A 25,248-nucleotide genomic window follows, 5' to 3' on the forward strand; every position below is an offset into this window, starting at 1 on the left:
CAGCATGGCCTCTCTGCGGTTCCTTCTCTTGTTTTCTGTTCCCTATTACCTAGGGCCATGCCTGTCTAAACTCCTAACTGCCGTTCCAATACTCCACACCCCTCCATTCTGGGAGCCTGATGGCTCTTTCCACCCCCCCCCCACAAAGCTCCTTTGTTGGGGCGTCCTCCCAGACCATACTGCAGAACTGGGCTGCCATGTCCCGTTCTGTCTGCTTTGGGATACCAGGCCGAATTGCCAGTGACTCTGCTCAGGGCTGGGGAGCGGTGTGGGGCTCTGGTGATGGGCGCCTGGGATTGGGAATGGGGTGACTAGGATGTAAGCGGGTATCACTGATGCCACTTTCTTTCCTCATGAGACCCAGGCCACGTGTTGTGTTTCGGTGGCTGGAGCTCTCAGGTGGGCAGGGCCTTCATGCCACGGAAGAAAGAGAATCGAGGAGGTGGTCATCTAAACTAGCTGTCTCAGCCTACGGGTCGCAACCCCTTCAGGGGTTAAGTGGCTTTCACAGGGGCCGCCTAAGACCATCGGAAATATCCGATATTTACATTACAATTCATAACAGTAGCAAAATTACAGTTATGAAATAGCAATGGAAATGATTCTGTGGTTGGGGGTCACCACGACACGAGGAACTGTTAAAGGGTCGCAGCGTCCGGAAGGCTGAGAACCACTGTTCTAGCCACTCTCAGTCTTCCCTCCGAGATGTCCCTAAATGAAAAGCCTCTCCACAGCAGCGCCCCCTGGCTGCAGTTCCGCTCCTACCACAGAGGGAAGACGTGTGTGTGTGTGTGTGTGTGTGTGTGTGTGTGTGTGTGTGTGTGATATCTATATAATTTTTTTTTTCTGGGAGAGTTAAGACAGGGATTTTCATATAGCCAGGAGAGCCTCAAACTCATTACGTAGCCAAGGATGACTTTGAACTCCTGATCCTCCTGCCTCCACCCCCCCTAAGTGCTAGGGTTACAGGTGTGAGCCATGCAGAGTTTATGCAGAGCTGGGCATTAAATCTAGGGCTCAGCAAGCACACTACCAGCGGATCCACATCTCTGGCCCCTTTATTTTGAGGCAATGTCTCATGTCATCCAGGCTGGCCTCAAACCCAACTGTCCAGCTGAGGATGAACTCCTGATCCTCCTGACGCCATCCCCAAAGTACTGGCAGTTACAAGCCTGAGCCACCATGCCTGAATTCAAAGGGTACGCTCAAAATCACACTCTGGCTGGTGGTGCAGTTCTGTGGTGGGACACTTGTCTGGCATACATAAGGCCCCGGGTTCTAGCCCCAGGGTCATAAACAGATCAGCCAACACAAACAATAATCAAGCGGTACTGGTCATGGCGTGGTCTGGTTTCTCATTTTCTCAGCTGTCTTGTGGGACAGTCTGAAGAAATCCTTATTGCTTGAAAGGTCAAGCTCCTTCCCATGAGATGATTCCTCTTCCTCATGGGGTGATCTGTCTTCAAGGCTCTGCTGTTCCTAGAATCGAAGGTGACTACAAGCTTTGGGCTGTGACTGGAGAACCTTGGATGGCCTCCTCTTTCTACCTCCTCCTCCTCTTCTGAGTTTGAAAGGAGACATACAAGCCGAGCCAGACGCCTGCATTATCTTCTGACCTTCAGCCTTGAAGGTGGATGAGCTGGGCTAGGGATCACCGGTTCTTAGACGCTCCGGAAATAACATGCCAATGTGCAGAGGCAAGGGGGAGCGTGGCTCAGTGTGTGAAGGGCCCCAAAGCCCCCTGGCACCTGACATCGTCTTCCCGTGTTTCCCGAGACATGGAGACATCCATGTGATACAGTGATACTTTAGTGTTCACAGACCAGTGGATAGGCTGGCTCCCGCCTGTGATCCCAACCACTGGGAGACTGTATCAGTTACTGTTCTTATTGCTGTGTCTACAAACCTCACAGAAGCATCTTAGGGAAGGGTACAGTTCATCATGGTGGGGATGTCATAACAACAGGATTGCCAGGCAGCTGATCACATTGCCATCTGCAGCCAGGAAGCAGAATGAGATGGTTTACTTTATTCTTTTATTCAGTCTGAGACCCTAGCCTCTAGGATGGAGCCACACACATTAATAGTAAGTCTTTCTTCTTCGGCTAACCTGTCTAGAATCTCACAGACACACCCAGCAGTATTTTTTTTTTTTTTTAATTATACGTTGTGTGCGCCCAGATGTGCAGATCCATCACACAGGGACGTGGGAGAGGTTGGTTCCCAACTTCCACCACATGGTCCTGGGGATTGAACTCGGGTAGTCCGGCTTGGCGACACTACCTTTACTCACTGGGCCGTCGTGCTGGCCTGACCTAGAGATTTGTTTCCACAATGATGTTGACACGATGAACCATCACGGAGGCTGGAGAAATGGCTGAGCAGTTAAGAGAGCCTTACTGCTCTTTCAGGGTGACAGGTTTTCTGTGCCCCATAATAGGTTTCTCTGCCAACACAGTAAGCCAGCTCAAACCGAATTGAAAAAGTTAAAGAACAGGTTTATTTGAGCAAAACAACTCCCTGGTGAGCCCCCGCCCCAGATATCAAGGCCAGAGAGGTCACAGGGCCAAAGCTAAGCAGGCAGCTTATATACCCTGAAGGATGATGACTGTCCTCCACAAGCTGGGTTTGTGCCCAAGTACAGTCAAAAACTGAACGCTATAGGTCGGATCTTGGACTACTGGCAACTTTAGGGGAGGAGATACCACAGCCACCAAGAATCGGAACTGGGCTTTTTGGCGCCTTTTTGTTGTTGAAGATTCTCTGAGAGGGTGGGGTTTGGAGAGAGAGGAATGGGGCTTTCCGGATCAAGCAGGAGTGTGTGTGTGTGTGTGTGTGTGTGTGTGTGTGTGTGTGTGTGTGTGTGTGTGTGTGTGTGTGTGTGTGTGTGTGTGGCGGTTCCCAGCCGAACACAGGGGACTAGAGTTAGGTTCCCAGCACCCACTTTGGATGGTTCACACCCACCTGTAACTCCAGCTCCAAGGGACCCAACCCTCTTCTGGTCTCCAAGGGCACCCGCATACACGTGCTACACGGACAGGCAAACAGAAATCTTTAAAAATAGGAAAAACCAGGAAACACTCACTGCCACCACAGAGATCGCTGAGAAAACGGGAGAGGCGCCAGGCTTTCATCATGCTTTTAGTGACCTGTGCGCTCGAGAGAGGATCCACTGCACCCCAAGCCCTCCCCGCACCCCTACACCCCCGCCCCCGCTCCCCATCCAGCACACTCCACAAGGACGCTAGTGTCGACCCAGCCGGGGGTCCTGCAGCAGCAGCGCACACAGACAGTCGACCGTGCGCGCACAGCTCTGATTCCGGCTCCGTGCGGCCCAGCGAGCCAGTTCCAGGCGGCCCAGCCTTCCCGGGGCTGGAACAGGCGCGGAAACGCGGCCGGGTGAAAGCGGCGCCCGGGACTCCGAGGCGGACGCGTGCGCCCAGCTCGCGGGCTCCCTCGGCCTTGCCGGCGCGCGCCCGCGGAAGGTCATCCGGTCCACCAGGGGGCGCGCAGCCAGCCGCCTACCCCGGTGAGCAACCGCGGCTGCGTGACCCGGAAGTGGTCGCGCTCCGGGGGCTCCGGGGAGGTGACGGCGGCTGCGGGTTGGCGTCTGGGAGGCAGAGCGCGTCGCTAGGATGAACGCTCCTCCGGCCTTCGAGTCGTTCTTGCTCTTCGAGGGCGAGAAGAAGTAAGTGGAGGCCGACCGGGGGAGCCGGAGCGGGCTTGGCTTTGAGCATCTGCTCCGTCCGTGCGCGGCTGCCGAATTTCGGGCGGCGGTGCGAAGCGTGGGCGAGTGCACCCATTTTGCAGTGGGAAAACTGAGGCTCGGGGACATTGAGTCCCTTGCTCCAGACACTTAGGAAGTGGCTGGGACTGTATTCGAACCCAGAGTGCCAGGTGCCAAAGCCCCTTCCCCCTGGGCATTCTTTTCCCTGGTCTGCAACACCGTCGTCCATGCACATCCATGCGTCCCTGGTGGCTTTAGAGCTCACGTCCTACTGGATAGGTTGCGAACGCCTGTGATACCAGCACTTGGCGACCGAGGCAGGGGGATCATGATGTGCAGCGGTGAAGGGACGGAGACACAGCTACCTCCTCACACTCCTCAGCAGACTGAGGATTGCCCCTAGATTTTTAGGGATCCGGGCCAAACTCTCAGGTTCGTGGCTTCCACGCTAAAAAGAATTTCAGGACTCGACAGTTTCGTGAAGCAGAGTTGGTGATTTTTATTAAAGATATATTTTTTTTTCGAGACAGAGTTTCTATGTGTTACCTTGCCCTGGAAGTCTCTCTGTAGCCCAGGCTGGCCTCGAACTCACAGAGATCTGCCTGCCTCTGCCTCCCCAGTGCTAGGATTCTGGTTTGTGCCACCACCGCCAGCAAAGATATTTTAATATGGGCTTATGCAGGAGGGTTCAGAGAAAGGCGCTAAGAAGTAAGACACACCCAAGTTGGGGATGTGTGCATTCTGAGATTGGGGAAGTCAAACGTACTGGTCGGGCTTCGCCAGGAGAAATTAAACATCCAATTGCCTTTGTTTTTGTTTTTTCGAGAAAGGGTTTTTCTGTGTAATAGCCCTGCTGTCCTGGAACTTGCTGTGTAGGCTGACCTCAAACTCAAGAGATCCGCCTGCCTCTGCCTCCCAAGTACTGGAGTTGAAGGTGTGCGCTCCTGTGCCGGCTGCATGTAATTGTCCTAATGGTAGCCGGGCACACCCTTTTGATGACAACTCAGAAGTTCTATCTCAAAAGGTGGCTAAGAGCTGGGTGGTGGTGGCACACGCCTTTAATCCCAGCACTCGGGAGGCAGAGGCAGGAGGATCTCTGTGAGTTCGAGGCCAGCCTGGGCTACCAAGTGAGTTCCAGGAAAGGCGCAAAGCTACACAAGAGAAACCCTGTCTCGAAAAACCAAAAAAAAAAAAAGGTTAAGAACCCTTCTTTCCTGAGTGCTCCCCTTTATATTTCATGTGCGTTAGTGTTTTGCCTGCCTGTAAGTCTGTGTGAGGGTGTCACGTCCCCTGGAACTGGAGTTACAGACAGTTGTGAGCTGCCATGTGGGTGCTGAGAATTGAACCCGGGTCCTTTGGAAGAGCAGTCATGCTCTTAACCACTGAGCCATCTCTCCAGCCCTGGGTGCCTGCCCCCCTTCTTGGGGGTCATCTTGGGCTAAAATGAGTCCCTATCTCAAAGAAAAAAATTAAAAATGTATAGCGGTACACCACAGTAGTAGATTGCTTACCTAGCATGCACAGGGCTCATTTCATCCCCAAATCAGTCAGCCAGGCAATTAATAATGAAGTTCTTCAAGGAGATTCTCTGAGTTTGTCTGTGCAGTGCAGTGTGTGTGTGTGTGTATATTGCAGGCCTGTAACTGACACCTCCCACTCCTGAGAGGTTTCTATGCAGGGTGTTCGACCTTTGCTAGCTACTTCAGCCTCCCTTGAGGGCACATTCTCAACCGAGGGCCCTGTTGGTCCCCATCAGCACGAGCATCTGGCCATGTCTGGAAATATTTCTGGTCATCCCAACGGGGTTGCTATTGGCATCTGGTGGGTAGAGGCCAAGGATGCTGTTAAGGACCTTGGTGTACTAGACAGCCTCTCAGAAAAGAACAATTAGGTCTGAGATGTCTGTGTATCCAGCTGGCAAGATGGCTCAGGTACAGGTACCCACAGACTAGCCTGATGACGAGTTCAATCCCCGGGACCGGTATGGTAGAAAGAACTGACAGTTTGCAGGTCGTCCACTGATTGGACGCAGGTGTGGACAAAGGAAATACATATTTGTGTATCATGTTTGAGAAATTCTGCTTTAGAAGAAAGCAGTTCTCAGCCAGGCGGTGGTGGCGCACGCCTTTTAATCCCAGCACTCAGGAGGCAGAGGCAGAGGGATCTCTGGGTTCGGGGCCAGCCTGGTCTGCAGAGCGAGATCCAGGAGGAACTTTATACAGGGTAATCCTGTCTTGAAAAAACAGGAAAAGAAAAAAGGAGCAATCCTGGGGGGGAGGGGGGGGCCAGGTCCCTGGTGTATAGATAAGGGGCTGTCATGGGGTAGAGAAGGTTCCTTTTGGTTTTTTGGTCATGCTGAGGATTGAACCCAGGGTCTGGCCCGTACTGTGTTACTGCTCTATCACTAAGCTACACTCCAGCTTTTGTTTTTCAAAACTTGGTTCCTCTCTGTTGCCTTGGCTGTCCTGGAACTTGCTCTGTAGTCCAGGCTAGCTTCAAAGTCACAGATATCCTCCTGCCTCTGTCTCCAGAGTGCTGGGATTAAAGGTGTGCTCCACCATTGCCGGGCTCACTCCAGCTTTCCCCACCCCCCACCCCCACTTTCTTTAAATTTCTGATAGGCCGGGGAGATGGCTCTGTGGGTAATAGCTCAAAGCATGTGCTGAGGACTTGCGGGTGGGTCCATCTCAGAACTGTGCTGAGTGTCTACTTCTCGGGCTCCTCCAGGGACATGGGAGTGGAGACAGGAGGGCCAGCCAGCATGGTGTGTCCAGGGGCAAACGAGACCCGACCTTAAGCAAAGAGGAAGGCAAGGTGACAGTGAGGCTTGTCCCTGGGACTGGTCTGAGCTCTCAGGCCAGCCTGGCCGGCTTGTTTGGTTTGCATGGGCAGTGGTAGGGATGAAACCCAGAGCCTTACCCATTCCAGGTAAAGGGTGGACGGCTGAGCCATGCCAGAGCTCTCCCGGGGTCCTTTAGGGTGAGGAAACTGATTGAAAAGGTGTCCAGGGGCTAGGCCTTAGCTCAGTGGTAGAGGCCTTGCTTAGTGTGCTAAAGCCCTGGGTTCAATCCCTAGTACTGCTGGGGTTAGCTGGGCTTGCAGAATGATGGACTTGGGTCTGCCTTATATTGTTAGGGGGTTTGGAGGCTAGGGATCTGGTTTTTTGTTTTTGTTTGAGGCAGGGTTTCTCTGTGTAGACCAGGCTGTCCTGGAACTAGAGATCTGCCTCTGCTCCCAGAGTGCTGGGATTAAAGGTGTGTGCTGCCCCTCCCCAGGTGTTTTTGTCTTCCAGGAATTTAGTCAGGAGCCAGTTGAAGGCAACAAATGCGTGTGGGAAGTCAGGTGGTTTCTGGGGGGGTGGGGGTGGGAAGAGCTGAACTGCAGTTTCAAGGATGTCTAACCCCAGGGGACATTGATTCCAGGATCAGCGCCAGCATCACAAAGGCTGGCTGTGGGCTGGGAAAGCAGTGACCCTCAGTGTTTGCCTGTCTGCTTCTAGAATCACCATTAACAAGGACACGAAGGTGCCCAATGCTTGCTTGTTCACCATCAACAAAGAAGACCACACTCTGGGGAACATCATTAAATCGTAAGTCCCAGGCCAGAGGCCCTGGGGGCGGGACTATAACTGGGCTCTGTCGGCTGAGTACACATCCTGGGACGGTGCCTTCCGGCTCTCCTCAGCTTGTGCTGACACATCAGACTAGGTACTTCTCCCAACCTGGCACTGACAGGTCTGTTGAGATGCGGCGGGCTTCTGTTGGCTTTTTGACAGTCTTGTGTAGGCTGGCCTCAGACTGACTCCTAAGAGAGGATGACCCGGTCAGGGACTCCTGATCCTCGTCAGTACCCTCCAGTTGCTGGGATCCTGGCCACATAAGACCCCATTCCATCAGTTTTGTGCTGGCTTATTTATGTAGGCAGGGAGTCCCAGCAGGTGCCTCTTGGTCTTTTGGCTAAGATCAAGTTCAGGGCACTCCAGCAAAGCAGGCTTTCATTTTAAAGGGCATCAAGAGGCCAACAGGTGATGGGTATTGTGGCACACACCTAGGATTCCAGCACTCAGAAGGCAGAGCTCTTGTGAGGGCCAGTCTGGTCTACAGAGTGAGTTCCAGGACAGACAGAACTACACAGCGAAACCTAGTCTCAAAACAAAAAATAAATGTATATAGAGTATAGTGACTTCAGTAGGCCAGAAGAGGTTGTCCTGGAGTTACAGGCAGTTGTGAGCCACCCAGCAAGGGTCCTGGGAACCAGACTCAGATTCTCTACAAGAGCAACATGTTCCACCATCGTGCTGTTGTATGGGTCGTTTGGGTTTTTTTTTCCCTGTACATACATCTGTGTACCATATGGTGCCCTTGCATGGCATAAGAGGGTGTTGGATCCCCCTGGGACTCGAGTTAGTTGAAAGCCAACCATGTGGGTGCTGGGAATTGAGCCAGGGTCCTCTGGAAGAGCAGCCAACGCTCTTAACTCCATCCTACAACTCTTCAGATATGTATGGCAGGGGCCAGTTAGAGCCCATGACCTTAGGTTCTCCATTTCCCTCAGCTGTGTGGAAAAGGACCCTGTTTTGTATATGGACAGCTGCCTGGGGACCCTCAGAGCCTGGCCCTTCTCTTCCCACTGCAACCTGCTTGCTCTACCCAGGAGCGGGGCTTGGTATTGTGGCCGCTTCAACGCTGGCCATGTTTTGGTCTAGGTGTGGTTCTCAGCTTCTATGATGAAGGTCCTTCCTTGATCTTGTAGATAACAGGGTTCCCTTTCACTTGATTTCCCCTGCCCTTATTTTAAGTTGGCTAGGCTGGTCTCGAACTTGCAGTCCTGGGCAGCTGAGCTGGCAGGCCTATACCTCCATACTCACTCATCCATGGTTGGGGGCAGGGAGCCCCGCCGCTTTGGTTAGAAAGCCTGCCGGGTTGCCTCACAGTGTCCCTGTGTTTCTCAGCCAGCTGCTGAAGGACCCACAGGTGCTGTTTGCCGGCTACAAAGTCCCTCACCCCCTGGAGCACAAGATCATCATCCGCGTGCAGACCACCCCGGACTACAGTCCCCAGGAGGCCTTCACCAACGCCATCACAGACCTCATCAGCGAGCTCTCCCTTCTGGAGGAACGCTTCCGGGTGAGGAGCTGGGCAGGGAGGGGCCTGTGAGTTGTGATGTGTGACTCCACAGCAGAGCTGTCCCCTCACCCCCACTGGTCCCCCCGTGAGGGGCTGGGGTGGGACTCAGTGGTCCAATATTTGCCTGGCACCATCAAGGCCTGGGGTGTCATCCCCAGCATCAAAACCCATCAACAAAAATCTCTTTCCCCTTTCCCCTACACTGGCTACTCTGGTTCATAAGGCCTGAGACAGCTGTTCATCAGAGGGGAGGAGTCCCAGGTCCTTGTCAGAGTCCTCAGTGTAAGGTGAGGCCCACCTTTGGAGGCTTTCAGCCTGCTGGGCACATCCCATTTGGCTAGCCCTCAGCAGCAGGTGTCTCAGGGCAGGGTAGGAGGGACCTGCCGAGGCACTCTGGAGCCTTCTCTGCCCCAAGTTGTAGTCTCTGGAGGACGGCAGGGCCAGGTTCCTGGTGCCACACAACAGGGACACTGGGGACATTCCAGTGAAGTCACCGTCTTTGTCCTTCCTCTCCAGGTGGCCATCAAGGACAAGCAGGAAGGAATCGAGTAACGGCTAAAGGAGCCTTGCTTAATGGCTGGAAGGCTGGTGCACACATCCTCAGGGCCCTTCTCTGTAACCCACGACGACAGCCACTCAGCTCTCCGGGGCTGGACGTGGCCCTGTTCTGTACATAGATAGACTGGTATTTTCCTAATAAAGTACAGCAGGAAAAGACCCACGGGCACAGAGGACTGCGGTATGTGGGCCATCAGACTGGACGACAGCAGGTGACCTGTCCCACAGACCCTAACCACAGGCTGAGGCAGAACCTGGGGCTGCTGGGGAGGCAGAGTGAAGGGGATCCTTGGGTCTCTGTCGGCAGCCTCAGCTGCTGGGCCTGCCTGAGCTAATCAAGGTAGGAACCCCAGTAAGGCCCGGGGGGCTGCACTCAGTTTCCACCGGCCTCCAGTCCACAACAGAGAATTTAATAAAATACTCACTGGTACAAACACCTCTACCACTAGCCCCAAGCTAAGCAGCCGCATCCCTGGCCACTGCCCTGCGCCAGCTAGCGACTCCTCCAGATGGACACGATGTTGGAGTCCGTCAGAGCGGTGAGGTAGGTGAAGGCTTCGTTGGCCACCACCGTGTTGACCATGGTCTTGGTCACTGGGTGACCCAGTGCTACTGGCTGAGGCCACTTCAGGATCTGAGGGGAAAGAAGGCACTAGGTTCCTGCCTACCGAGCCGCAGCCCAGGACACCGGGAAGGACCCCCAGGGTGCCCAGCGGTACCTGTGCCGGGCCCTGCAGAGCTGTGGCCGGCGGAGGTGGCTGCTTCAGTAGGTGTTCAACATCATAGATCCACACGCTGCCTTCCTCATCCCCACACAGCACGAGGTGTTTGTCTGCCAGGACAGGATGGGGCCTAAGATGGGGTGGGGCTGGGCTGGGCAGAGGGGGTACCCACCGATGGGGTGGCCGGGCTCACCTGGACAGGTGCTGAGTGAGAAGTACGCCAAATTGGTGGGTGACCACTGCAGCCGGGCCAGGGCGACCACAGGCAGCACAGACCGGCTGCTCCGGCTGGCCCACGTCTGGCTCCAGCTCCACAGGTAGATGATGCCCTCTCCACTCCCTTTGGAGGCTGTGGGGAGAGGAGATGGGAGCCCAGGCTGCGGTTACCACAACCTCCCTGCTCCCCGATGAGTGCCCCAGCACCCTCACAGCGAAGTCCCCGCCCAGGCTGTCCCAGCTGGGCTCACTCACCCACAACATCGTCATTCACAAATGCCAGCCCATCCACTCTCTGTCCTGACATCTCCGAGTCCTCAGAGAAGACGAAGTCCACTTCGCACACCCTGCAGAACACATTACCCTTACCCATGCAGACGGCCACGGGCTCACCCAGGAGCTGCCTGGTCCCTGGTCCAGAGAGCCTGGGCTGTCCTGAAGGGGAGCCACTGCTGGGGGTGTGAGTCAGGGATGGAAGCGCGGGGTACAGGGGTACAGGGCCTTGTCTTCCCGACTACAGGCCACAAGGTGCTTTCGGTGGCCCGTGGCCCCTCCCCCACTTAAGGACGGAACAGCTGTGTAGAGGGAGGGGTCACTGGTGAGATGGCTCAGTAAGTGAATGATGGCTGTGCAAGCTTGGTGCCTGGATTTAACCTCCAGAATCCAGGTAAAGGTGGAAAGAAAACCAACTCCAGGAAGTCCTCTAACCTCCACAAGTACCCCGCCCATACACACACAATGGCAAAAACCAAAACCTGATCTGCAGAGTGAGTTCCAGGCCATCCAGGGCTATACAGTGAGACCTTGTCTCAAAAATCTGGGTCTGGTACCATCTGGTAAGACATGGGCCTGCCATTACAGAGGCATCCTGGCATCTGCCCAGAGGGCAGACTCAGGCTAGGACACATCTGGATGGAGCAGGAGACCATAGACATCGGGGTGGGCAGAATCCGGAGTGGGGAGGGAGCCAAGATAACTCCCAAGGGTGACAGATGAGCAGGGGATCCTGTGTCCACAAGCAGCTGGCTGCTGCCACATCTGCCACATGTCTGCTGCCCCTCTGAAAGCAGGTGTCCTGTCAGCACCCTGGGGCTGTTCCTTACGCTGAGACTGGCACTTATAAAGGTAGGCAAGTGTACTTAAGAGCTCAGGGCACGGCGAGGTGGCTCAGTGGGTAATGGTGCTTGCTGCCAAGCCTGGCGATGACATGAGTTCAATCCTGGGAACCACAGTGGAAGGAGAGCACCAGCTCCTGCATGCTGTCCTCAGCGCCACACACATGCTGTGACGTGTGCACTGTTACACAAGTCAGTCAGTGCAACAACCTTCACTGCACAGAAAGGAAAGAACGCTAACAGGGATGGACCTGGGGGACAGGGAGTGGCCCTGAATTTCTTTGTTCTTCGTTTTTTGAAGGGCGCACACCTTTGATCCCAGCAGTGGAGACAGAGGCAAGCAGATCTTAGTTTGAGGCTAGGTTGGTCTACAGAGCAAGTGCCAGGACTACACAGGGAAACCCTGTCACTATCCCCCTGCCCCCCCCCCAAAAAAAAAGCTAAATAAGGACAAGATAGCTTGGGTTAGCGACACTGCACAACCCTGTGACCAGCTGGGACACCTGGAACCCACATGAAGATGGAGATGATGCTAACTAGAGATCGCTGAGGTGAGGGGAGGCAGACCCCCCTTCAGGCTTCCCAGGCTGCTGGCTCTGAATAAAGGGCCACTTTTAATATTCAAATCCCATCTTTACTCAGGGGCTTCTGAGACCAGTGGGACAAACCGGATTCTGCTGGTACCACAGCCCACAAAACTCGGTGTCCTCTGCTTGGGAGCCTCGCTCCTCAGTGACATTTTCAGCTGCTGGGCCAAGGTGGTCCAGAGCCCTCCTCACTTCCGGCTGCACCCTGCTGTCCTCCAGCAAGTTCAGGCTCTGCGGAGCAGCTCTGAGAACTCCTCCATCAGTCACCAGGCTGCACCGTCAGGACCCGCCCCTTAGAAGTTACCCCTGGGGCCTCACTTGGTTTTCAGACAAGAGCTCATGGAGCCCAGACTGGACTCCTACTCTCAGAGCTGAAGATGACCTTGAACTTCTGATGTTCTGATCCTCTCAAGAGCTAACAGGCATGCACCACTGATGTGCTGGGAACTTCATGCATGCTCAGCACTCGACAGACTGAGCTACAGCCAGGGGCACTTGTTTGCAATGTGGTGATTAAAGGTGAAGAAGAGGCCCCTGAACAGAGCCTCCGAGGCAGCCCAAGCAGCGGTGTGGTGTGCCCAGGGCCCACGCGAACCCAACACACCCAAGCTTTGGGGCCCCGGCATCCCAGGCATCCTCACCTTTGCTTCTGGGGCTGGTCCAGCCGAATATCCCAACAGCTGCAGCCTCCCTCGCAGCCCCCCAGCAGGAGGTCATCCGGGCAGGAGGCGACGGGGCAGAGCCGCAAGGGGGTGGAGCTGCAGCTGAGTATGAGGAGCTGGCTGCCAACGTGGGTGTGGAAAACCGTGAGCCGTGGGCCACGGACGAACATCGCCCTCAGCAGTCCGCCCCTCTCCGGGCCAGTCCACAGCCTCACCTAGCCTGGAACTTGTATTCTTGGTCGGGCACCCCAATGTCCCAGAGGATGATCCGTTTGTCGTAAGAGGCAGCTGAGGAGGGATGGGGAAAGACAGCCCTGAGAAGATTCCCACCCCCTTGCAGGATGAGTCTGTGGGTTGGGTCCCTCAACTAGCGTACCAGAGGCGGGAAGGGCAGACTGTGGCTAGGACAAGGACTCATGGACCACCATGCCCTCAGTCCTGCCCGAACCCAGTGTGCACAGCATCATCCACCTTTGTAGCCTATCTGTCACCTTACCCAAGGGGCAGGATGATCTCCCCTGGTCCCAGGCAGACAAACACAAGAGCCCAAGTTGCTATAGGAAACTTCAAAGCCACATAGCATGCTGAAATGGATTTCCTCATTGGCCAAGAAGCTAATTCACTTCTGACCAAGGTCATCTGTGCCCAGCATCCTGTGAGTCCTGTCGCCCCCCAAAAAGAGACGCAGGCCACCAGGCCAGAAAGACTGAGGATGAGAAAGCTCAGAGGCGAGGGTCTTACTGAAGAGGTGGGTCTCGTGGGTTGGGCTGAAGCAGAGGGTGGCAATGGCCTTCTTATGGGCCCGGATGACGCTGCAGCAGAAGCCTGCTCGCACGTGGAGCAGCCGGACCATACCCCGCAGGCCCGCAGCTGCCAGCATGTTCCAGCGCTTCTTGTGGCCTGCCTGGGTGACCACCGTCAGGGCTGTCCAGGCCACTGAGAAGAACTCCTGCCCAGGGTGGAAGGAATGGTCGTGAGCAGGGAACGAGTGCAGCCTGCTCGCGAGGCAGAGTGAGAGAAAAGCTCCCAGAGGACTGTGGGGGCTGAGGAGCTGGGGGAAGGGCGCAGAGGCAGAGCGCTCTCAGTGGGCCTGAGACCCTGGGTTCCATCCCCACCAAAGTCATTAAGTCACAGGAAACGGAGAGCTTATCCTGGGCCTCCAAGCTCAGGGCTCTTGTCCCAGGACCCAACAGTCTTCAGGAAGAGGGCCCTGACACTCACCTCGCCTGGTACCTTGTATTTATGGAGTACGATGCCCGTCTGGCAGTCTATCACACAAACAGCCTCTCCACCACATGTGGCCACAGTCTGGGACGTGGCCCCTGAGTGCCCTGTTTTATGGTATCAACCACATAAACATCTTTTCTGTAACGTTTTCCCCTATAGTCCCTCTCCCTAGTCTCCATGACACTTTATTATTATTATTATAATTATTTTCGTTACAGGGGAGAGAACCAGGACCTCACGTGATAGGCAAGCACTGTACCACTATACTACATGCATGGTCTTTTCATCTTAAAAAAAAGAAAAAAGGAGCGGTTATGTACCTGTGTCATATGGGGGGGTGTGCACCTAAGTGCGGGTGCCCACAAAGGCCGGAAGAGGGCACCAAATTCCCTGGAGCTGGTGTTACTGGCAGCGTGAGCAGCCCATGGTAGATGCTAGGAATCAAACTTCAGTCCTCTACAAGAGCAGCAAGCAATCTTAGCCAGGGAGCGTCTCTCCTGCCCTTTTTTTTTTTTTTGTTTTTGAGACAGGGTTTCTCTGCATAGCCTTGGCTGTCCTGGATCTCGCTCTGTACACTAAGCTGGCCTCGAACTCACAAAGACCCTCCTGCCTCTGTCTCCAGGATGCTGGGATTAAAGGCGTGCGCCTACCGCCCACTTTCAGCCCTTTCTTCCTACCCTGAGACCAATCTCATTGAATTTCCCAGGGATCTTTTCATCTCAGGCTGCCACTGAGCACTGAGCACTGAGCACCCCTGTGTGACCCGAGCCTCCCACCGCCCATCGGCCCCAGCACGCACCCTCCTCCCGGGCCGGCTCGAAGGCGCAGCACCACAGCTGGGTCTCCAGGTCCTTAGGGCTGTTGTTTCTGCTGTGACATTGCAGGAAATGCAGGGGCTCCAGGCAGAGGGCAGCCTGTGGAGGAGAGGGGGTCACAGCTGCCCCTTGGCCTGCTCCCTCTGGCACTCTCCCCCCCGCCATGTGGGGAGCTTACCTGGCCTCCATCCAAGTCCACAGGTCTGGCCTCCGTCTGAGGCGGTGGGGAGGAACACACTCGCTTGGTGGAAGGGAGATCTAGTGGGAAATTATCTGGCCGTTTTGAGGCCACCTTTCTGGCCTGTGGAAAGTTAGGGACTTGTGTCCATGCCCCAGGGGCTGCCTCCCTTGGCTACAGGCTGAACTACACCCTCAAAAATATGGAAAGCAAGAACTGAGCCACTGTCATTGGGGGGACTTGGCCTGTGTTAGGGCTGGACACTTGAAATGGTCTCCAAGGGCCCAAAGGTTAAAAAGCTGCGTCACCAGCCTATGGGGCTACTCAGGAGTACGGCGTAGGTGAAGGGACGTAGGTCACTGGGAGGCACCCCTTTCAAAGGGACATTTGCTGTCATGAGATTCAGACATCCTTGCTATGTGAACTCACAATATGGACAGTCTTGGAGCCAAGCAACTATGGACTGAGCCCATAAACAAAACTACCCCTTCCTTCCTGTAAGCTGACTACTTCCAGTATGTTGCCACAGCTAGGGAAGGCTGACGCACACACTTGGACATCACCTGAGTTCATGGAGAAGAGCCTCTGTGTTCTAGCTCACAAAGGCCCGGGGCCCTCACAGCCGGGTGCAAACACACTCACCCTGAGCTTGGAGACAGCTGCAGCCTGTGGAGGCGCCTTTGGTTCATCTGCTTCCTGGACCTCGGCCCCACCTGAGGCCACCAGTTTCTCGGCGATCATCCGCACCTGGGTGGGGCCAGGCCTTCAGCTGAGCGGTCTCAGTGCCCTTCGCCTCTCCCCTGACACCACTGTCCCCCAATCCATCAGAGCCAGGGAAGCCACCAACCCCCAGCACAGCGTCCCCTCGCCAGTGGCATACCCGCCACTGGGTGAACTCGCTGAGAGACTCGGGGCCATAATGCACATCCCTGACGGCAGACCTCACGAAGTCAGCTTGGGATTTGTCAGCTTCCTCTTCAGGGCGCACGGTGGCCATGAACTTCTCCCAGAGAGCTGTGACCTGGCATAAGAGGGACCAGATCCAGACCGGCCCAGCCTGGGTCTCCTGGCCATACACAGCAGCACCTCCACCCCATCTCCTTCGGAGCACAGCGAGTGTTGGCTATCCTAGCTTCTGGAAGCTTCTGCAGGCACAGTCTCTTACTCTCTACTAGCATAACCTAAGTCACATGAATTGAAACCAGCCTGGTTCAGCTGGGCAGAGTGGGAACCCCAACACTTGGGAGGCGGAGGCAGAAGAGTCCTAGGCCATCTGGGCTATGCAGCAAGACCCCGTCTTAAAAAACCAGCTCACTGCAAAGTTCTAGCCTCCCTGGTGTGCACCTCAGAGACAGGGCCTCCAAACACAGGAAGCAACAGATCCAAACTCACCACACCAGACTCGAGGCTGTCAGGGTAAGAGCTCTGTTACACACCCCCGAAAATCCACTTCTCAATACCCTGCTGACGTGACCAAGGACCCCCCCCTTCCATCCACTTCCCATCATGCTCACCCTGTTGGTCAGCTCCCGATTTAGGTTCTCCACCTGTGAGCAGGTGGAGGCCGCATCCTTGCCGTTGACCTTGCGTAGCTTGGGCAGGAGAAAGGAGACTTTCAGGTTGTCGTTGACCTAAAGGACGGAGGAATAAGTGAAAGCCAGGAGTAGTGGCCCATGCCTGTAATCCCAATATTCAGGGTGAGTATGGTAGGGATGTTTCAGGTTTGATGCCAGCCTGGGATACACAGAGGTGGAGACTGGTCTGGGTACAAAGCAAAACTTTGTCTCAGACTAGCAACAAAAACCCAGACAGAGTGGGTACATAGCCCAGACGAGAGACTGCTTTCATAGCATGCACAAAGCCGTGAGTTTGAACCCCAGCACTGCATAAACCAGGCCTGGCGGAGCATGGCCAAAACTGAGGAACTCAGAGGCAGGAGAATCAGAAGCTCAAGGCCATCCTTGGCTACACAGTTAGTTTGAAACCAGCCTGGGCTACATGAGACCCCACCTCAAACAAAACAAAACCCAAAAGAAACAGCGAAGCCTGAGTCTGCCCCAGTCCTGGTCCTTAGCATGGAGCTGCTTGGACCTCCCTCTCACCGTCAGGAAGGGGTTGCCTTCCAGGCTGAGCTCCTCGAGGTCCGGAAACTGGTGCAGGGCAGTGACGTCCCCCAGCTGGTTGTTGGCGCAGCGAAGGATGCGCAGATGGGACAGGCCCAGGTTGGCAGGCAGCGTCTCCAGCAGGTTGTTGGAGAGGTCAAGTTCCTTCAGCTGCTTCAGGCGCCCCAGGAGATTGGGGTCCAAGTGCTCTGACTGCAGCTCCAGCCCCGAGAGACTGTGGTGAGGGCAGAGATCAGGAAAGCTCAGAAGGCTGGGCAGACCCTTTCACTAACCCCCATCTGCCCCAGAGGGGTTTGCTTGCACCCAGCAATTTCTTATGGTGTAGAGTAAGCATGGGCTTACCTTTAGACTTGGCTAGCCTGGAACTCGCTACGTAGACTAGGCAGGCCTCAAAACTCAAAAGAGATCCAACCCACAACTCACTGTGTAGTCCAGGAAAGCCTTGAACTTACTCTCCTGCCTCTTATCTCCAAGTGTTGGGATGACAGGTGTGTGCCACCCACCACTCGGGAGCAGTTCAGGTGGTGACAGGGATGGAACCCTGTGGAGACTCCAGCTTTGTGCATGTCGGACAAGCATCCTACGAATTGCAGCTCTAGCCCCCATTTTTAAAATTACATTTTTATTTATTATAACGTGTCTGTGCATGTGTGTATGGATGGGCACAGTCCAAGGTGTGGGTAAGAAGGTCAGAATTAGGGAACTGGTTCTCTCCTTCTCAACTGTCTGGGCCCAAGGGATTGAACTCAGGCATGGTGACAGGCACCATTACCCGAGGGGCCATTTCTCTGGCCCGACTTCCCTCCTTTGAAGAATCTTTTGTTACTGGGCATGGTAGTGCACACCTTTAATCCCAGTACTTTGGGAGGCAGAGGCAGAGGCTGTGAGTTTGAGGCCAGCCTGGTTTACAAAGCGAGTTCCAGGACAACCAGGACTGTTACACAGAGGGACCCTGTCTCGAAAAACCAAAAAAAAGTTTTTTTAGAGACAGGGTCCTGTAGCTCAGGCTAGCTTCCAACGTCCGACGTTTGTCTTGCGACGGGTCCTCGAGTGCTAGATCTCCTAACGACTTTAGAACCTAAGGCCTCCAAGTTCCCTCTTGAATGCTTTTCCTCGTTCCTGTCGGCTCCTTCCGTGCTCCCCGGGCTTGCTCAACACCCCAGCGAGTGCTCTACAGTCTTTCCACCCTCCGCGGGGCTAAGGGAGCCCGATCCAGGTCCCCCTGACTCCTGCCCGTATCTCCCGCATCTCCGTTAGGCGCGAGACACTCAGGCTCGACCGGGGCCCGAATCCCCGCTATGGGAATAACCTGGACAGGCGGGGATGAGGCGGGGATGGGGAGGGGTCTGAGCCACGGACCCCGCCCACCAGCCGACCCGGGAAGGGAAGGGACCCCGCAGGACCCCGCGCCCGGGACCCGCTTCAACCCCGCCAGCGCTTACTCCAGACTCCGGATCTTCCCCAGACTGTTGGTCTTGGGTCGCCCGCGTTGAAAGAGCAGCCGCTGAGTGAGGGGAGCCATGGGTGTCCGAGGGCTCAGCCGAACCCGCGCCTCCACCAAGTCCGGTCACTAACGCCCGCCCGCAGCCGCGGAGCCCAGGAGATGGCGCACAGCAAAGCCTTTTAGAGCCCGTGGCGACCGGAAGGAAGCACAACGCCTGCCGCGCGCCCGGCCTCCTGCCTCTGCGTGCGAGGACTACAACTCCCAGCGGCCCCCGTGCCTCGCGCCTGCGCCCTGACTACTTGGAAGGTGCTATGGCGGCTGCCGCGGCCGCGGCTGCAGCGGCTGAAGCCACTCATTTGCAGGTTTGCGGCTGCAAGGGCATCCGGACCTGTCTTATTTGCGAGAGACAGCGCCACGGGTCCCCGCCCTGGCAGCTCTCCCCTCAGGTAAGAGATGGAAAAAGAGTCAAACCCAGAAAATCTATCCCTCTTAATGGGAAACTGAGGCCCAAGCTTGCCTGTGAAACGGGCGGGGATCAGAGCCTCGCGGTAGGGGAGTTGCATGGAGCGCTCATAGCTTTCTTGGTCACAGTAATCAAAAGGCGGACGGTCCCTAAAGTGCCACCTGAAAATGAATGGCTGAGCGAGGAGTGCTATTGCAGGTCGGGATTCCTGCGTTTGAAATGCAAAGAGCCAATCTCGCCACACAGCAAGTTTGAGGAGTTGGTCTTGGAAGTAGGGAAGCGGCTGTGACACATCACCTCTGTGACTCTAAGTGGGGAGTGGTGACAAACTTGGACGTAATACTTGAACAGGTTTTTTCTGTGTACCTTTGGCTGTCCTGGATCTCACTCTGTAGACCAGGCTGGAGATCCGCCTGCCTCTGCCTCCCAAGTGCTGGGATTAAAGGCGTGCGCCACCACTGCCCGGCCCTGAAGGGTTTTAAAAGAACTGCCTTAAATTCAAGTTTTAAAAGGATCTTTGAGCAAGGAAGCTGTAAAGCCAATGGAGGAGTCTCTCTGTTGGTGCTAACATGCCCAACATCTTGTGGAAAATGGTGTGGAATGCCTCACGAATAGATTGATCACATGATCCAGCATGTACCTGGGTTTATAAGCAAAAGATAGGGTTTTTGTTTTAGTTTCTTTCTTTGGTTAGAGGTCCAGGTGCCCTCCACCCCCCTTCCAAATGCTTAGATTACCAGCAAGTGTCATCATGTCTGGCTCATAGCAGTATTCACAGCATCCAAAGGGTGAATGCTACCTAAGTATTTGTTTGTTTCTTTTTTGTTTTTTTGTTTTCTAAACAGGGTTTCTCTGTGTAGTTTTGGTGCCTGTCCTAGAACTCACTCTGTAGACCAGGCTGACCTTGAACTCACAGAGATCCGCTTGCCTCTGCCTCCCGAGTGCTGGATTAAAGGTGTGCGCCACCACTGCCCAGACCAAGTATTTATTAACTGGTGACTTGAAGAGTAGACCGTGTGGTGCTGGCCTGTGATCTCAGAACTGGGGATCTGGGAGCCAGAAGCAGGAGACTTGGGAGTTCAAAGATAGCCACAGCTACTTAGCAAGTTTAAAACCAGACTAAGCTAAATAAGACCATGTCTCCAAAGAACAAAGGAAAGACAGAGACACACAATTGTAGTGAGTAGCCATTCCAGCTTGGCTACCCACTACACACAATAAGCTGATGAATGAATAAAAAAAAAAAATCTGGGATATCTATACAGTAGGTTATTTTATAACCTTAGAAAGGAAGAAAGTTCTGACAAAGTTACACATGGATTAACCTTGAGGATATGATACTAAATGAAAGAAGCTAATCACTGGCTGGGGGTGTGGATCAGTGGAGAGTGCTTACCTAGAATCCCCGAGTGAGGGGCTGGGGTGTGGCTCAGTGGTAGAGCACCTGCCTAGAATCCCCCAGTGAGGGGCTGGGGTGTGGCTCAGTGGTAGAGCACCTGCCTAGGATCCCCCATTGAGGAACAGGAGAGATGGCTCAACAGTTAAGAACACATTCTGCTCTTGCAGAGGACCTAAGTTTGGCTCCCAGCACCCAAATCAGGTAGATCACAACCACCTTTATAACTCTAGCTCCAAAGGGATCTGGAGCTCTCTTCTGGCCTCTAAGGGCACCTGCATTCACATGTACATCGCCACACACAAATGCATGCATAAAAACGTAATTTGGAAAAAAAGATGAACTTGAAGGATGCCCCAGTGAAGGAGCTTGGGATGTGGCTAGTGGTACGATTCCAGACACCTCTTGTGGCTTCAGTCCCAACAAAAGGCACCCGAGGTCAGAAGATCCTGGTGGCCTAAGGCACATGTGGGTATTGTGGCTCTTTGGTGGTTCCAGATGCTTCTGTTTGGGGTATGTGTGTACAGGTACATGTGTACACATGGAGACCAGAGAACCACCTCAACACCCAACTTGTTTTTTTCTTTAATAATTTATGTGCATCAGTGTTTTGTCTGAACGCATGCCTGTGTAAAGGTGTCGAATCCCCTGGAACTGGAGTTACAGACAGTTGTGAGCTGCCATGTGGGTGCTGGGAATTGAACCTGGGTCCTCTGGAAGAGCAGCCAGGGCTCTTAATCGCTGAACCATCTCTCCAGCCGCCCACCCCCCCCAACTTGTTTTTTGAGACAGGGTCTCTGACTAGCCTAGAACTTGCCAAGTAGGCCAGGCCAGCTTGTCCTTGATCTCATCTCTGCTTCTCGCCGCCCCCCCCCTTCTGGGATTGCAAGCATGCGTGACTGCACCTAGCTTTTTTCACGTGGGTTTTGGGGGGAATCAAACTCGGATCCTTGTGCTTGCCAAGTGAGCACTTCACCCCCTGACCCATCACACCATCCCGTCTCTGTCTTTTACAGAAAAAATACTGTTTCCGTTACTGCCCGGACACAGGCTGGGCTATGGGGCCCAAGGACTCTGACTTGGAAGGTTGGGCCTTCCCCTTCCCGGGGGTGACATTGATAACGGACTTTGTGACCCCGGAGGAAGAGGCTGAGATGGTGCGTCTGATGGACAGTGACCCTTGGAAGCTCTCTCAATCCGGACGAAGGAAACAGGTATGGTGGCCCTAGCCGGGCCCAGGGGGCAGTCCCTTTGCCAGGGGCCCCTGGCTGTCTCGTGGCCACACCCTAGGGATCTTTTGTTGTTCAAATGTTGAATGTTAAATGTTCTTTTAATAAAAAACCCAGAGCCAGATGTTGGGGTGAAAGCTGAAAGATCAGGGAAGCAGAGCAGGCCACAGCCGCCACCTATTACATCACCAACTCCACAAATCCTCAGACTGAAAGCCTCTGAGTCCTCACCCGAAAGGGTCTCAGCTGAACTGCTTTAGTTCCTGTTTCCTTCTGTACCTTTCTCTGCCCTGCCGTCACTTCCTGGGATTAAAGGCATGTGCCACCACTGCCTGGCTGTTTGCAGTGTGGTCTTGAACTCACAGAGATCCAGAGGGATCTCTGCCTCCAGAGTGATAGGATTAAGGATGTGTGCACCACTCTCTGGCCTCTATGTCCAATGTAGTGGCTGGCTCTGTCCTCTGATCCTCCGGCAAGCTTTATTGGAGTACACAGCATGTCACCACACTCTTTGGTAGGGAATGGGTGGCCAGTCACAGGGGTCGTGGGCTTCCTCATCCAGCAGGGCCGCCACGTCTGCTTGGTGTTCCTCGTCCGCTGCTGTCTCCATGCCTGGGAGATGATGGTAAGTTCTAGATGAGATCGCCATCCTGCAGGGCTACCACCAGCCACCACCTGTCTCCTGTGTCAGGGCTCCTGATAGGCCCTTAGGGGCCGTGTACCTCTCCTCCTCTTCCTCCCCTTCCTCACTAGCTCCCCCTCACCCACCTTCCACAATTTCGTCAGTTCCTCCAGGGGCTGCAAAGGCACCTTCACCCTGTGTTCCTGGCATCCGCGTTTGGTTAGAGCCCTGGCGATGGCAGCCAGCTGGAGGTCCCTTCAAGTTTCTCCCCATGCTGGGTCCACCCCAGGCGCTCACTCTGCCCCCGACCCACAGGACAGACACTACGGCTTCTGTGGGGACCTTGAACCCACCTGTCCCTTCTCCCTCCAAGAGGCCCCTCCCCCAACACTGTCTCCTAGAACCCAGGCTGTTCCTAAACTTGCTGTGTAGGTGAACTTCTGATCCCCCTGCCTCCACTCACAATGCTGGGATTGTAGGCCCTGCTACACTGGCTTTTTTTTTTTTTTTCCTCTCTCTCTTTTCCTTCAAGACAAGGTCTCACTCTGTAGCCCAGCTGGCCTTGAACTCTAGACAGTTTTCCTACCTGAGCTTCTGAGGTGCTGGAATTACATGCAGGCACCAGCCACACCCTGGTTGTGGTTGGCATTTCTTTTCTCTTTTCCAGTTTTTCAAGACAGGGTTTCTCTGTGTAACTTTGGAACCTCTCCTGGAACTCCCTCTAGAGAGGAGGCTGGCCTCGAACTCACAAAGATCCGCCTGCCTCTGCCTCCCGAGTGCTGGGATTAAAGGCGTGCGCCACCACCGTCCAGCAGCAGTTGGCATTTCTTAAACTGAGCCCCTTCTCCGTTCCTTCCTGTCTCCACTCCAGGACTATGGCCCAAAAGTCAATTTTCGGAAGCAGAAGCTGAAGATTGCGGGCTTCCAGGGTCTCCCCAGCTTCAGCCAGATGGTGGTCCAGAGAATGGGCCTCTACCCGGGGCTGGAGGACTTCCGGCCTGTGGAACAGTGTAACCTGGACTACAGCCCAGAGCGGGGCTCGGCCATCGACCCCCACCTGGATGACGCCTGGCTGTGGGGCGAGCGGCTGGTGAGCCTCAACCTCCTGTCGGCCACTGTGGTGTCCATGTCCCGGGACGCCCCCGGCAGCCTCCTGCTCAGCTCGGCCCCCTCCATCGGACCGGATGCTTTGGAAGGCAGGTCTGTCCCCAGCCAGGAGGTGGAAGTGGCCATCTCGGTACCCTGCCGCTCCCTGCTGGTGCTCACAGGAGCCGCTCGGCACCAGTGGACACACGCCATCCACCGCAGACACATCCAGGCCCGGCGTGTCTGCGCCACCTTCAGAGAGCTGTCCAGCGAGTTCCTGCCTGGAGGGAAGCGGCAGGACCTGGGACAGGAGCTGCTGCAGGCCGCGCTCTCCTTCCAGGGGAGGCCCGTGTGAGCACCATTCCTGGGCACAAGAGCTGGCCTGGCCGGCTGCAAACATGGCTCCAGCACGACCATGGGGAGCGAGCCCTGAGGTCTCTCCACAGCTCAATAGATTCATTGGTTTGCTGTCCTGGATCTCGCTCTGCAGACCAGGCTGGCCTCGAACTCACAGAGATCCGCCTGCCTCTGCCTCCCGGGTGCTGGGATTAAAGGCGTGCGCCACCACTGCCGGGCCTAGACTGGCCTTGAGCTCCCTATATTGCCGAGGATGACTTTGAACTCCTGATCCTCCTGCCTCTACCTCCTGAATGCTGGGATTTGGCTCAGGTTTCTTTTTTAGGTACTGGGATGGAACCCAGGGCTTCCTGCTTGCTAAGCAAGTCTTCTGCCAACTACCGACTCTGTTGGGGTCTTTGAGACAAGGTCTCATGTGGACCGGATGGGCCTGGAACTCAGGATGCAGCCTGGCTTTGAACTCGCCATCCTGCTTCCTCGGCCTCCCAAGTGCTGGGATGACAGCCCAGTGGCCAGGTGTTCTGAGGAGCCGTGTGACCCCTGATGCCCTGAGCATCACATAGCCTGCCCGGAGCTGGTTCTGATGGGCCTGGATCTTGGCTGCTCGTTGGGTTATTTAATTTGTCATAGTTTGGAGGGATTCAATCTTTTTAAAACTGTAGTTTTGGGAGAAGCAAGATGTCTGAGTGGGTAAAAGGCACTTGCCACCAAACCTGACCGCCTGCCTCAGTCTTTGGAATCTACGTGGTGGAGGGAGGGCCAATTCCTGCAAGTTGTCCTTTGGCCTCCACATACACATTACCTCTCCGATAAAATTTATAATAAAGGAGAAAAAGGAAAACCCTGTTCTCATGTGAGACGGTTTTCTCCTTTCCCCAGCTCTGTGTGAAGGGGTTGCAGTTACATGCTTTGTTTTAAGGCAGGGTCTCACTGTGTAGTCTTGGCTGGCTTGGAACTTTCTAGACCAGGCTGGCCATGAACTCAGAGGTTCTTCTGCCTCTGTGTAAGTGCTGGGATTAAAGATAGGCACCATTCCACCATGCCCAACCCTTTTTCCTTTTTTTTTTTTTTTTTTGAGATAAGCTCTCCATTTGTAGCCCAGGCTAGTCTCAAACTCTCAAATTTGACCATGCAGGTCCCAGGGATCAAACTTAATCCTTTTAATTACATTTATTTATTTGTTTATTTATTTATACGAGTAGGACACATTGGGTGGTGGTGGTGCACACTTTAATCCCACTACTTGGGAGGCAGAGACAGGCAGATCTCGGAGTTCTAAACCAGCCTGGTCTGCAGAGTGAAATACAGGACAGCCAGGGCTGCACAGAGAAACCAAAAAACTAAAAACCAAAAAAGAAAGAAAGAAAAAAGAAGAAATTTCTGAGCAGGGCACACTCTGCTCAGCCATAGACCTTCTGTGGAGGAGAGAAGACAGACGGGCCAAGGTGGATGATGGAGGTGTGTGGCTGGCCGACATGACAACCCTCTATCCTGAGGCTCTGGAGGCAGAACACACCATCCCACACCCCCAGGAAAGGGTCACAGTCAGCCCTGGGTTGGTTTGTTTTTATGATACCAACTTTTGAGGCATTGTA

General features: G+C 54.6%; 3 protein-coding genes across 3 annotated transcripts; 2 read left to right on the forward strand and 1 right to left on the reverse strand.

The window, feature by feature from the left end:
- The first annotated feature begins 3,534 nt into the window (after positions 1–3,534).
- Polr2j (RNA polymerase II subunit J) lies at positions 3,535–9,570 on the forward strand. The gene is made up of 4 exons (XM_006971268.4): positions 3,535–3,688; positions 7,227–7,316; positions 8,679–8,853; positions 9,370–9,570. The coding sequence occupies exons 1-4, from the start codon at positions 3,636–3,638 to the stop codon at positions 9,403–9,405; spliced, it is 354 nt and encodes a 117-aa protein (XP_006971330.1). The 5' UTR covers positions 3,535–3,635; the 3' UTR covers positions 9,406–9,570.
- Positions 9,571–9,800: 230 nt separating this feature from the next.
- Positions 9,801–18,745, reverse strand: Lrwd1 (leucine rich repeats and WD repeat domain containing 1). Its single transcript, XM_006971267.4, has 15 exons — positions 18,499–18,745; positions 17,036–17,270; positions 16,448–16,564; positions 15,814–15,954; positions 15,576–15,680; positions 14,934–15,056; positions 14,740–14,854; positions 13,935–14,044; positions 13,455–13,662; positions 12,929–13,001; positions 12,693–12,833; positions 10,605–10,696; positions 10,327–10,482; positions 10,131–10,243; positions 9,801–10,045 (listed from the first exon to the last, which is right to left on the reverse strand). Exons 1-15 carry the CDS (start codon positions 18,576–18,578, stop codon positions 9,905–9,907), a joined length of 1,950 nt encoding a protein of 649 aa, XP_006971329.1. The 5' UTR covers positions 18,579–18,745; the 3' UTR covers positions 9,801–9,904.
- On the forward strand, positions 18,736–24,494 carry Alkbh4 (alkB homolog 4, lysine demethylase). The gene is made up of 3 exons (XM_006971399.4): positions 18,736–18,946; positions 21,376–21,573; positions 23,082–24,494. Exons 1-3 carry the CDS (start codon positions 18,812–18,814, stop codon positions 23,649–23,651), a joined length of 903 nt encoding a protein of 300 aa, XP_006971461.1. The 5' UTR covers positions 18,736–18,811; the 3' UTR covers positions 23,652–24,494.
- The last annotated feature ends 754 nt before the right edge of the window (positions 24,495–25,248 follow it).

The sequence above is a fragment of the Peromyscus maniculatus genome, chromosome 23, assembly GCF_049852395.1.
Source record: "Peromyscus maniculatus bairdii isolate BWxNUB_F1_BW_parent chromosome 23, HU_Pman_BW_mat_3.1, whole genome shotgun sequence".
In the NCBI taxonomy this organism is placed as follows: Eukaryota; Metazoa; Chordata; class Mammalia; order Rodentia; family Cricetidae; genus Peromyscus; species Peromyscus maniculatus.